The sequence below is a fragment of the Lissotriton helveticus genome, chromosome 7 (assembly GCF_964261635.1).
Source record: "Lissotriton helveticus chromosome 7, aLisHel1.1, whole genome shotgun sequence".
Classification (NCBI taxonomy): domain Eukaryota; kingdom Metazoa; phylum Chordata; class Amphibia; order Caudata; family Salamandridae; genus Lissotriton; species Lissotriton helveticus.
The window spans coordinates 1,287,716,560-1,287,729,484 of record NC_136068.1 but is presented as its reverse complement, the minus strand read 5'-3'; the positions used below and the strand labels follow the sequence as shown (position 1 = coordinate 1,287,729,484).

Here is a 12,925-nt window from a genome sequence, read left to right as displayed (position 1 = left end):
ACCCTAGTGCCTCAAATAAAAAGTCCTCATCCAAAGCCTCGTTGTACAATGTAACTCCATGATAAGCTGCTGCCCTTAAAATCAGCTCTTGATAAGATACGTTATCATCTGGAAGTGATGGTTTTGCAGGGTACAAGATCGGAATCATTATTAGGGCTCCCGGTTTTAGGGAAATAATTTTTTTAACATTTCCGTCTGTATTTGTCCATATTTGTCCATATTTATTTTTGACCATCTTTTTGGTATTTATCCACATTTATTTTGAGAGTAAATAATGTCATAACACAGTATATTTCCACATTTATTTTACCAAGAAACATGCACTCATTTTGTTGCCTGTTGCGTTTTAGAAAAGTAAACAGCCAAATATAGCAAACTTTACACCCACAGGTAAATATCAGTATTATAATACAAATATATGCTAACACATGCCTGTATTCAGGGAAACTTGAACCTATTTAACTTCCCATTTTGTGTATCTGCTCAGCTGTCCTAGAAAGCACAAAAGACAGCATGGAGAGTCACCCGCAAGAAGCACAGTTTTCTGTATTGTTCCGCTTTTAAAAATAAATACAGATAGAAAACACATTGTTATCTGTCTGTATTTATTTGTAAAAACCAGTTAAAACACAAAACTGGAAGGCGTAATCATTATCCATGGGTGGATCAATATTATAATCATCCCATGGATCTGTTGGTAAAGGAAAATTGTCATCATCATCTTCTAAATCAGCCTGTGTATGAGGAGACCCCTTTGGTATTATTTGTAGGGGATCTGAGGTAATGGTGGAGGTGGTGAGAATGGAAAAGTAGGGTGGATAGGACTTGTAGCAATGTCCTTCTTCTTAAGAGTAATCTTATACCTAGTGACCTATGAACTAACTTTCTTTTGTAAAGGAGTTAGCTAAAATGTGTCCAGGATCTGGGTTGATGTACAGCTTTTTCTGTTTGGGGTCTAATCTGTCCTTTATGAAATCTAAGATCGGTTCCGTGGGACTTGGGAGATCTTCTTTTGATTTCGGCGCCGAAGTTTTGGGTGCCAAACTGGACTTTTCCTTTTATCCTTTAAAGCGGAAGGCTTCGCCTCCAAACTGAACTTGTGTTTCGAAGCAGAAGATTTCAGCTCTGAACAAGATTTTTCTTTTGGAGTGGAATGTTTCGGATCCGAAGACGATCTGTCGCGACTCGATCCCGAGCCAGAAGGCTTGACTATTTGTTTCGGTGCCGAGGGTGGGGCGTCGGAAACTTTGTCTCGGTGCCGACCAAGGAATCTGATTCTGGGATCGAGAAGGCCCCTCTCTACTTCCGCAGCTGTCGCTTCTTTCTGTTTGGATTAATCTCCAAACATATCCGGAGTATGTTGAGTGCTTTAGCGCTGCATTTCTCCTCGTCGTCGAGCCAGATGACCCCGATGAGTCTTTTTCGATCAGAACGGCCGACAAGCATCACACATCTCTGGTGAGAGGCACAAGTTGCAGACTTAGTGTAGGTCGGTGCGAGGGTACTTCGAGTGGCACAGAGAACAGAGAATCCGTTCCATCGGCAGAAGGCTGGACCGACGCGGCTAGGCCCGAAGGCCACCCACGATTTTTTCGACCAAATATGGAGACTTTCCCGTTCTAATCCATACCCAGAGAGGGAAACGCGTACGATAACATTACCATCGAGGGTACAGTGGATTGCGCACCGAGGGGAACCCAAAGGGTTTAGAACAGAATCGCAGAAATACACGTCTGTACCCGATGGCGGAAAGAAAACAATCTAACAATAGAGTTGATGCCCATGCCCACTATCACCGAAAGGAGGAGTCACCTTACCTTGTGACTGGGAAAGACTTCTTCGAAGAAAACCAAATTGCAAACATCCGGACCCAGCACTAGATGGCAGGAGTATGCAAAGAAGTGGCGGCTCACCCACAGCACTTCCTCTGCGAGCCGCCACTGATGCAAAGCAAATATATCTACAGCACACATGCCTCGAACATGCTCTTTCCAGACTATACTGCGATGGTGCAGCGGCAGCGTGGCTCCTTTTTGGCGGTGAAGCAGCGACTCCGGGAACTGGATTTGGAGTATTCCCTATTGTTTCCCGCCAGGCTGCGAGTAGTAGCCGAAGGTACAATGAAATTTTATGACACACCACAGAATGCCTGGGACTGGATTGAGGCTTCTGGCCTGACCTCCAGCACCCAGTCATGGGGTATAGACCAGGAACACCATACTGATGGAAACCCAGTACAAACACTCTGCTGAGGGCACCGTTCCCCACGCGCCACAGTTGCCCCCAACGTGGAACAAATTATCTCGTAATGATGACAAGCTATCCAGGAAGAAACGCAGATTCATGACTCTGTAGAGGGCACTGATCAAGATGATATAGCTGCGCAGTCCTCAGGAGATGGTTTCATCTGTTGCATGCCCGTCAGAAACTAACTCAATGACTTCACCAGTCATAACCCAGCCCTAACCCCACAGACGTCAGGAGCCATTATATGCTTCAGTATCAGTTTTGCTAATTGACATTACCTGTGTTGATTTGCTTATGGAATGCTTTCTCTGCTGATATGCACCTAATCCTGGTCTTAAATGTGCATGTAGTTATATGTTTTTATTTTTATCAGAGGCATAACCTATTACCAATAGCCATGTTAGAGCTGGTGTGACATGCACTCACCGCATATACAAATGTATGTCCTGTGCCACAATGGGGTCCAATTACTGGAAGTAGCTTATGGTGCTTCTACTACCTCTTTATAGTTGGGGATGTCTTATTTAATCACCAGATACACTCTTACCCAGCTACATAATTACCCACCAAAACACGATGGCGTGGAATGTCCGAGGCATGTATACTCCAGTTCGCCGTTCTGCGATATACTCTCATTTTAAACGTCATGCTGCCCCATACAGCGCTGTTGCAAGATTCCCATTTAACGATGTCTGAAGCAACTAGATTACAAAGTAGATGGAGAGGGCGGGTCATTACCACAAATTTCTCACCTTATGCATGTGGGGTTTTAATCTGAGATAGGCCGGGGACTCCTTTCCTAAATGAGAGGGGTTGAGACGAGTGTGGAGGGCTGTTACATCTTCATCAAAGGCAGGCTGGACGGCAGACCTGTCTTACTGGGAAACATCTACGCCCCTAATGTTGATCATGCTGCCTTCTTGCGGACGATCTACCAAACGCTATCTAAATGTTGTGAATTTCCATGGATAGTGGAGGGTGATTTTAATAGTGTACTAGACACTACCTTCGATCGCTCCTACCCTCACCTGACACGTACCACTGCCACCACCAATGCATCTGCACTGCGGGAATGGCATCTTGCTGATGTCTGGTGGACACGTAACCCTTTCTCTCAAGTGTATTCGTTTTATTCCCACCCACACAAACTACATGACAGGATAGATCGCCTTCTTTGCACTCTTAATTTATTACCCTCCATTACAAATACAGACTATTCAGGATGCACCCACTATGATAATAACCCTCAATATTTAAACCTCACATGGGACACCGGGCCCCCGACCCCCACCTGGTGCCTGTAGCCCACTATATTAGAGGACCCCTTTCCAAACATCTCTTGATAATGCCATGGAGGAATATTTTTACCTGAACGCAGACACTACCTCCTCCAATTCGCTGCAATGGGACGCGAAGAAGGTGACGTTTCAGGCTCGGATATGGCATGCGGAAGCAGGAGGAAAACAAACTATCTCAGATAGAACGCAACCCCCTAACACCCAAGACCCAATCCATAAATACACCATCACGTACACATGCTCTCAAAAAGGCCAGGGATGAACACACAACCCTACTTGAATGCCTAAGATGCTTAAACTACGAGGCCGACACTGCTAGAATTCACTCTAGCAGACTGGACTGACCAGTCTGGCCCTCTTTTAGCATGGCTGATCCGACAGGAACAGCCAGCATGCTAGATCATCTCCTTGAGATCTGCTGGTGGCACCGTCCTTCACATGCAACGCGAAATTCACACTGAAATGCTCACCATTATGCATCTTCAGACCTCTAACATTACTGACACCCCTGGCAGACGTTAATTCTTTCCTTTCCGCTTTGCTCTTCCTTCATTCGACCCTCAAACATTGGTTGGAGCTGGACGGACCCATCACTCCAGCGGAAATCCGAGAGGCTTTTTGAGCACTTGCTACTGGGAAATCACCGGGACAAGATGGTCCACCGGACGAATTCTATAAGGCCTATGCAGAACTTTTGGTTCGTCGATTGCAGCGTATGTATGATGAGGCACTTCTGTTCTCCTACCTTCCCGATTCCCTTTATGAGGCCATACTCTTCTCCCTCTCAAAACCTGATAGAGACCCCCCCACAGTACTAGGCTCTTACTGTCCATTAGCATTGTTAATCACAGATTACAAGATTTTAGCAAATGTCTTCGAGGAGAGACTGGCGCCCTTAGTGCTTTCTCTAGTACACGCAGATCAAAAGGGATTTGTCCCTGCCCGCAACACCTCCCTCAACCTGCTACGTTTCTTTAGTCTATTATATTATGCCTCGCACAACGAGCTTTGATCGTGGTGTCTAGTACTTGATCTTGGCAAAGCCATTGATACCTTCAAATGGGCCTTTCTGTTTGAGGTCCTCCCACACTACGGCATCGGACCCCAGTACCTCTTTGATACAACTCTTTTATAAACAGCCGACATTGAGTGCTAAGATAGGGAACCTCATCTCTGAACCAGTACGGGTATACAGAGGCACCAAGCAGGGTTGCCCTCTTTCTTCCCTGCTTTTCTCCCTTGCCATTGAGCCACTGGCGGCCCTGGCTGTGCCACCACAAACGGAGACCTGGGGAATACCTATGAGTAATGGAACACACGCAATTTCATTGTATGCTGACAATTTACTGCTATATGTTTGGGATATCCACTCTATTTCTACTGAGATACCACCCATCCTGGACAGGTTTGCCTCCCTGTCTGGCTTGCATGGGAGCTGGGCGAAATCCCTACCTTATTAGATCCAGCTCTCACTATTAGCGGAGCACATGTGGCTTGGCAACCAATGATGTTCCGCTACTAGACCAAGACCTCTTTGATGAAAACCTCACAAGGGCAGCTACTTCCCTGACCTCTCAAATATCCTCTGGAAGACACTATCATTAGCGGGACACATTGCCCTATCGAAAATGGTAGTGCTTCCCCAGCTTCTCTATTATTTTACAAACCTACCGCTGTACGTTATCCCCTCATTTGACCTCTACACAAATTAATGCGCAACCTCATATGTGATAGATCTCATTGTAGGGTAGCCCTTTTGAAATTGTACTTGCCTACTGAGCAGGGAGGAATGGTGGTGCCCAACTACGAGCACTCTTACTCGGAAGCCCGCTGGATGGCAGGATTATACCTCGCTGACACTACAATAGATTCTCCTTTCTGGAGCCTTCCTCCATCTGTTTCATTAATTTAGGTGTTACTCCCCTTTTCAGTACTGTTTTTATACTCCAGTGATCACTGTTGTCTGGGGTGGTACGACTCAAAAAAACACAGTCTTCCCTCATAGCTCTTGTTCTGGTAGGACTATACCATTCATATCTATTTGACAGTGTTTGGTAGACTGAGAGTACTTTTCTTCTGCAAGGCTGGTTTATACACTAGTGTGCAGGGTTTCACTTAGCTTGTGCTTTGGTGATTCATTGAGTCTTTTCCTTAAAGTCCTTGGCTGGAATTTACATACCAGTTACTGGTTCTTTCTAATTATGATTTCAAAGATTTTTGATCTTTTTGGCACACTGTTGCCACAGCCAGTTTTTATAGTGGCTCCGCGTTCCAGTGCAGAAGGTTTCACAGAAGAAACGGACGCCCATGCGCCGGAGGGGACTTCTATGGCTCCACTGACATCACAACCAGAGTCAACATCATCACAGAGCTGTACAATACTGTGCCCCGCAGCGCAGAGGTAATGGGGACGTTTTTCCGGATCCAGTCTGACACATGGAGAGAATTAAAAAGTTAAAGAATCTGCGACTAGACTATGTCTCTACCAGATACATCTTTCCCGAAGACAAGTAACTTTTCCATTTAGACCCAGATTCATTGTGAATGCATCAGGTTACACGCTGGTGAACAATCGAGGCAATGCTCTTTCTGGTGGATACCCTTTCCATTTGCAAATTCCTAACTTTTGAAATACCCCAGGCACCAGATTGAAATCTGTGATTAGATGTATTCATCAGACCAAAACCCTTCACTCTTATTGAATGCTCATACCTGTCCTGCTGTGCCAGCGATGGCTAGGTAGCCGCTGTATTTGCATAAATAAATCTTCTGGATTCCAAGTCGAGGATCATCGCTGTAGGGATCAAAGGATCCAACCTGTAGGACAGAATAACAGAAGCGAAACAAGAAGCATTAAAATATTGTGGGTCATCTCTCTCTGTACTCTTGTCTTTCAGGGTTAGTGTAACTCCTCACCTTGCGCAATGGGGGCCACTCCTCCCCTTCCTGTTGGTTCAAGTTATCATTATGATCAGCATCTGTCAGGAACACACTCACTGTCTTCATCTTGTAAAGCAAGCGCAGGCAGACCCCAGAGGCATCCCAGAAGCGTACCGTTCCATCCTCATGCCTAGGGGAACAGTTACAGAATGGTGGATTATGTACAATTAGTAGCTAGGATCCAGTATAACCAAGGAATGGGGATGTTAAAGTTTATAGGTTATAGTCTAGTCCAGATGTACACTTGCTAATTAGAAGCCTGAGAGTAAGCAGCTTGGGAGAGGGCAGACCTGAAGGGAGAGCAGGCTAACAATAGGTGATATGAATGTTAGACGGTTTGAATACTGTCTTTTATGCTTGTCCTTCAGTCAAATTCAAATTCAAAAAGCTTTATTTCGATATAAATTTCATATCATAAAAGCATACAATTGTCAAAACACATATACATACAAAACACAATACACGTACAAATGCATGTTACGAAAAGCCAGTTCCATTTCAATTAGAATAAAAACAGGGAGAGGTTTATCACATTCATGAATGAAAAATTCATCCGGTACTCGATCCCCGGTTTCTTAAAATAGTTTATATAATATATACAATCCCTTTAATTATTGCATCGAATTTCTAAATTTTACCAATAGTTTCAAAAATGTAACTAAAATATTCATCACTTCCGGAGTCTCCAACCTTTGTAATCTACAAAAGGCATCTTTACAAGACCGGAGGCCCCACTCCTTAAGAATTGGTGTAAGCAAAATTTTTCTGGGAACTTGATAAAATTTACAGAATAAAGTGCAGTGCAAATTCGATTGGGGGGCTATATCGTCACAGGGACAGGGGAGTGTTTGTCTCGACCAACCATTACAAGATGGAAATGTGATTAATCGGAAAAAAGAACCCATTCTAAATCTAGTTAGGAGCATTCTAGAATAGCAATTAATAACACTAGTAAGATAGAATTGGAGGCCCAGGTCAGGAGTAATTTGTTGATAGGCTAAGGCAGTCTTTTTTATCTTCTCCATATTCCATCTTTCGTTCTCTAAATGGTCCATGACCAATTTGCGTAACCCTTTCCTTGAGATGGATTCCATGCTAAGCGGATTTTTAAAAAACTCCGGATAGCCAATGCCATTCATCATTTTTTCTACCACCGACAACCATTTGATTCCCTTTACACCATCTAGTTTCAAACAGTCAGTTATGGTGTTGCGGTTAAAGGTTGTCTCAGGGGTTAACCAGAGCTTGTGCCATAGCAGAATGGGTTCCGTCTTTATAATATCTGAAATATATGGTAGACCAAGTTCTATATGAATGAAGAAAGTAGAGGTTGATTTAGGAACCCCAAGGAGGTACCGGGGGAAACGATTCTCCATTTGTTGGATACAAAGTGCAGAATCGATACCCCATACCCCTGAACCATAAGTGGCCGTGGTCACGCATTTAGCCTTATAAATGACAGACAGCTCCTTAACAGGTCTGCCCCCAATTTTTATAGTAAAATTCTGCAGTGCTCCAATCGCTTTGGAAAAAGCTAATTTTCTAGCTATGATTGCATTTTTCCAAGTAGATTTCCTATGGAAACAAATTCCAAGGTACGGGAATTGGTCTACTGTCTCTATTTTTCGGTTTTCAATAAAAATGGGGCAGGGTATTTTCTTCATTCCCTGACAACAAGACATAGAAAAAGTTTTTGTAATATTAATCTTTAGTCCCTTTTCCCTCATGAAGAGTGTGAATTTGGAAACAGCCCTTTGAAGGCCCAGACTGGTCCGGGATAAAATTGCGGCGGCGTCCGCATATAAAAGAATGGTGACAGGGCGGCCCCGGACGGCAGGGTCCTTCAGTCATTTTTCAAAGCTTTCTCAAAGGGAAGGCACATTTGGATTCTTGTAAAGGTCAATTATGACTAACCAGGGTTCTTCAATGTTACTTCACATGATGTGATCATTTATGCCACAGCCTCAGGAAAGGGACTAGAGCACATAAAAAAATATATAGGAGCATCAAAAACACATTAAGTAGCAAAGTGAGATGAATGGAACATTGACAGAAGTCTGAGCACAAAAGCAGCACAAATCTCCGGGTGAAACTAGGGGTGTGGGGGAACTGGTCCATAATTACCTATTCCTCGTGTAATTCTTTACTTTTGGGGGAACCTCAGTGTTACACTAGTAAGCCCTGTTAACTCTATTCCCCTAGAATTACTGGCACACCTCTATACGTAACAGCAAGCGTGGCCTTAATGGGGGACCTCAGAATGAGCTCCATTGTGTCATGGGCTTCTAGTACCGAAGTTGTCTGCTGGAATGCCCCTCTGATAGCAAGGTCTTGCTCTGAAGTTAGAGGCTTTCAACAATGCAAGTATTTATCAGTTGAGAATTCTGCGTTATTACTTATTGAGCTTTTTTCAGTGATGTTGCCTCTTGCTCCAGTTTCTCTTTGTTGAGTGGGAGAGATGGTTGTGTGTCTGGGACTTTTGTGCAATAGGACATGTGTCTGTGGGGTTGAAATTAAGTGCACTCTTGCGGTTCCCCTGGAAAAGGAAGGTGTGTGCACCTGACAGACACACCTTTTGATCCCACCCAAAAACATATAAATACGTGCAAATTTGTGTAGTGCATGCCTTTGTGCAAGAGTAGTGCCTACTCTGCACTTCAAAAGATGTTGGTCATTCCACCTGCTCTCTTTCACAACTGTCCGTCTCACACACATGCACATCCCGCCCAGCTCGAATAATTCCATGCACCTCCATCTCTCAAATCTGTTTCACCCCGAGCATTTTCAGGTGTTTTCCTATCTTTTTTCTGTAGATCACTCGCCTAAGTGCCACTGAGTTAGTTAGTCTATTTGTTGGACTCCCACCTTTGGTCTTAGTCCCTCATGTCTGTCTTACAGAGCTCTCAGTTGTTCATGCATATGCCATTACCTCTCATTCACTCACCCATGTGTCTGCTTCGCATTTTGTTACACCTCTCTCTCGGTCTCTCAATTCAGGGACTTTTTCCAATGCCTCCTTCCATTTCTCGCCATCCGTATGTGTCACTCCATGATACTGTTGCCTCGGCCCCCTCCTACCACCCCAGTCTGTCCCTTTGTCATATGGCCTCTCACTTTTGCTCCTTTGTCTCAAACCTCTGCATTTCTCAACAGTCTTTTCTACACCCCTACTTTCAGTCACCTAGCACTCCCAATTACGTGGTGCAGTCTCTTAGTGTGCCACTTAAATGCTGCTCCTTCCATTTGATCCCCCAACTCTCCACCAGGCAGGACAGGAAGGGGGGCCTGCTTCCAGACCTCATGTTCAGCGCTTTCTTAATCTTATTTATGAATACAGAGAATGAAATGGCATGGGTTTGAGGCTTTTTCTTGTAATCCCCGTTTAGCAGCTGAAGGTTGGCTACAAAAACTGAAGGGACATATCAGACATAAATTAAGGTGTCAGATGACAGAATAGGGGCAAAGGGCTGTCATCACTCCTCACAGCCCTCCTCCCTCTCTACTAGAATTTTGCGATTCCACTGTGAAAATGTGAAATACGTAAAAAGACTGTCTTGGATTCATCCCCCCCATCCATGCACAGTACACCATGACTTCCTTTAGAGTTTGGCATGCAGCCATGAATCTCTTCCTCCTTTGTGATGTGAGTCTACAAAACTTTCTTCAGCTGGAGAACGAGCCTTGAAGGGTAGCCATTTTTAACTCAATCAAGCTAGGCACTGCGTTGGCGAGACCTAAAAAGGGCAACCCAGTATTCTACCAAAAGAATGGGAGTGCACATTTTCTCCTGAGGATGGCCTCGTGGATAGATTACTGTGAAGAAACCGAAACATTGACATTTGTTGACAGGTCTGTTCAAGTAATGTATTCATGAATTATTGGAGTCTTAACTGCATGTTATTCACTCGGGCACTAATTACTGGGGTTAGACTATTGTCTCATCATGATCCAAGGTCATATGACTACTCTGGAAGTGATTGCTCTTGCATACATGAAATACCCATACTTTTATTCCGCACGACTATAATATACCTTTAGTCTCACACCAGTGTGTACAGAAAGCAAGAAACAAGGCTCGGCCGGTTGAGACATTATGAAACACATCAGTTAGGAATGGACCTCGGTAAACAACATTTATAACACTGTATTCAATGAATATGTGTGATTATGTGTGATTCTGTGGAGTCTTATGGAGTTGTGTGTAGACTCCAGTAAGGATTTTACACTCTTATTGTGCATTTTCCTATATTTGTTTATCTTTTGCATAATGTACACTCTATTGTGATTCCTTCCTCAATTTGTATAAATCTTTTAATAAATAATTGTTGGCTCTCTACTTTTCTCTTTAACCTAAAGAAAACCTAATTGTTTAAAGATTTATATTCTAGTTGATTCCCCTGCTAGTTTTTCTAATTATGCAGTTCCAGTACGTCTGTTCATTGTTACTGAATTTAAATATCCAAGTTCTAATTACTGGGCTTAGTGTGCGGTCTGGGCCTGATCCAAGGTCAAATGACTTACTTGGGCAAGGTCAACAAGTTACTTACCGTTCGTAACACTCTCTCCTGGATACTCTAACTGCAGAGTCCTCACCATGGAATATTCCACAGGTGCCAGACTAGAATCCTCAAATTTTGATGCAATGCTCCCAAGCCTTGAACTGGCGTCGTGTGGCTCCGCCCTTGCTCTCTATCGCCCTAAAAGTCAAGGAGCGGAGCCGCATATATGTACCATTCCTGGGCACTGATGTCAGTTTGTCTTTTCCCTTTACACAATCTTAGATGAGTGGCGTGAAAACTTGTTCACACCACAAATTGGGGAGGTGAAAGGGCAGTGAGGAATCTGCGGTTAGATGCACTATCCATCAGAAGGAAAATGCTACTTACCAGTATGCATCTGTTCTTGGCATGTAGAGCTGCAGAATCGTACACTTTTGCAATAGATCGCCACCTGGTGTTGGGCTCCGATGATTGCAGGTTGTTGTCTTCTTGGAAGAAGTCTTTGTAGTCACGGGATAGGTGACTCCTCCCTTGGACAATACTGCACATGGTCATCGACTCCATCCTCAGATTGTTTTTCGCCATGATGGGAAATTACGGAGTAAGTAGAAGTAAAGAGAAAAAAAGGATGTCCATGCGTGTGCATCTAAGTAAGATGAGTACTGGAACGGATGCAAGTCCCGGGGAGGTGGGAGGGCGTGTACGATTCTACTGCTCTACATGCCAAAAACAGATGCATACTGGTGAGTAGCATTTTCCGTTCGAGGCATAGGAGCTGCAGATTGTACACTTTTGTAACGATTGTGCAGCAGTGTCTCCCCTAGCGGTGGTCGCTTGTATCCGTTGCAGTATTCTGAAATAGTGTTCTAAGGACAGCTTGGCCTACTGCAGCTTGCTGCTTGGCCTGCACATCAATACAATAGTGTTTAGTGAAGGTGTGTATTGTAGACCAAGTTGCTGCCTTGCATATGTCCTCTAGTGGTATATTTCCTAAGAAAGCCATAGAGGCTCCTAGTTTGCGAGTGGAGTGTGCTCTAGGAGGAACTGTTAGTGTACGTTTAGCTTTTTGATAGCATATTTGTATACACTTTACAATCCACCTGGCAATTGCCCCCTTAGAGATGGGGTTGCCTTTGTGTGGAGGAGAGAAAGATACAAATAATTGGTTTGTCTTTCTGAAGGATTTAGTCCTATCTGTGTAGTATAACAGGGCTCTCCTAACATCTAAGGTGTGTAAAGCCCTTTCTGCAACAGAGTCTGGGTTTTGGAAAAACACAGGTAGCTCTACTGATTGGTTAAGGTGAAAAGGAGTGATAACCTTTGGCAGGAATTTTGGATTAGGCCTGAGAACAACTTTGTTAGGATGTATTTGAAAAAATGGTTCTTGTATTGTGAATGCTTGTATTTCACTAACTCTTCTGAGAGAGGTGATGGCAACAGGGAAAGCAGTTTTCCATGTTAGGAATTGCAATTCACACTTGTGTAAAGGCTCAAAAGGGGGGTCCCATAAGTCTTGTAAGGACCACGTTCAGGTTCCACACTGGAGCAGGTGGTAACCTAGGTGGGATTATCCGTTTTAATCCTTCCATAAATGCTTTGATTGCAGGTACTATGAAGAGAGATAGATGTTGTCTATTCTGTAAATAGGCTGCAATTGCTGCTAGATGCAGGTGTATGGAAGAAAAAGTTAAATTGGACCTTTGTAGGTATAGAAGGTAGCAAATGATATTTTGGATGGAAGCATCCAGTGGGTCAATGTGATTGTTATTACAATATATTGCAAACCTTTTCCACTTAGCGGCATAAAACGCTCTGGTAGTGGGTTTTCTAGCTTCTTTAATTATGTTCATACAGTCTGGTGGCAGGTTTAAGTAACCAAACTCTAAGACTTCAGGAGCCAGATCGCCAAATTCAGTTGGCTTGGTTCTGGGTGTCTTATTT

General features: G+C 43.8%; 1 protein-coding gene across 3 annotated transcripts in view; it reads right to left on the bottom strand.

The window, feature by feature from the left end:
• Positions 1 to 12,925, bottom strand: part of LLGL2 (LLGL scribble cell polarity complex component 2) — an 876,878-nt gene that overhangs the window by 417,456 nt on the left and 446,497 nt on the right. For all 3 annotated transcript variants that reach the window (XM_078654529.1, XM_078654530.1, XM_078654531.1), the window contains 2 exons: positions 6,462 to 6,615; positions 6,258 to 6,362 (listed from right to left, as the gene is read on the bottom strand). In XM_078654529.1, the coding sequence (XP_078510655.1) occupies positions 6,258 to 6,362; positions 6,462 to 6,615 (259 nt within the window). The remainder of the gene's footprint in view (positions 1 to 6,257; positions 6,363 to 6,461; positions 6,616 to 12,925) is intronic.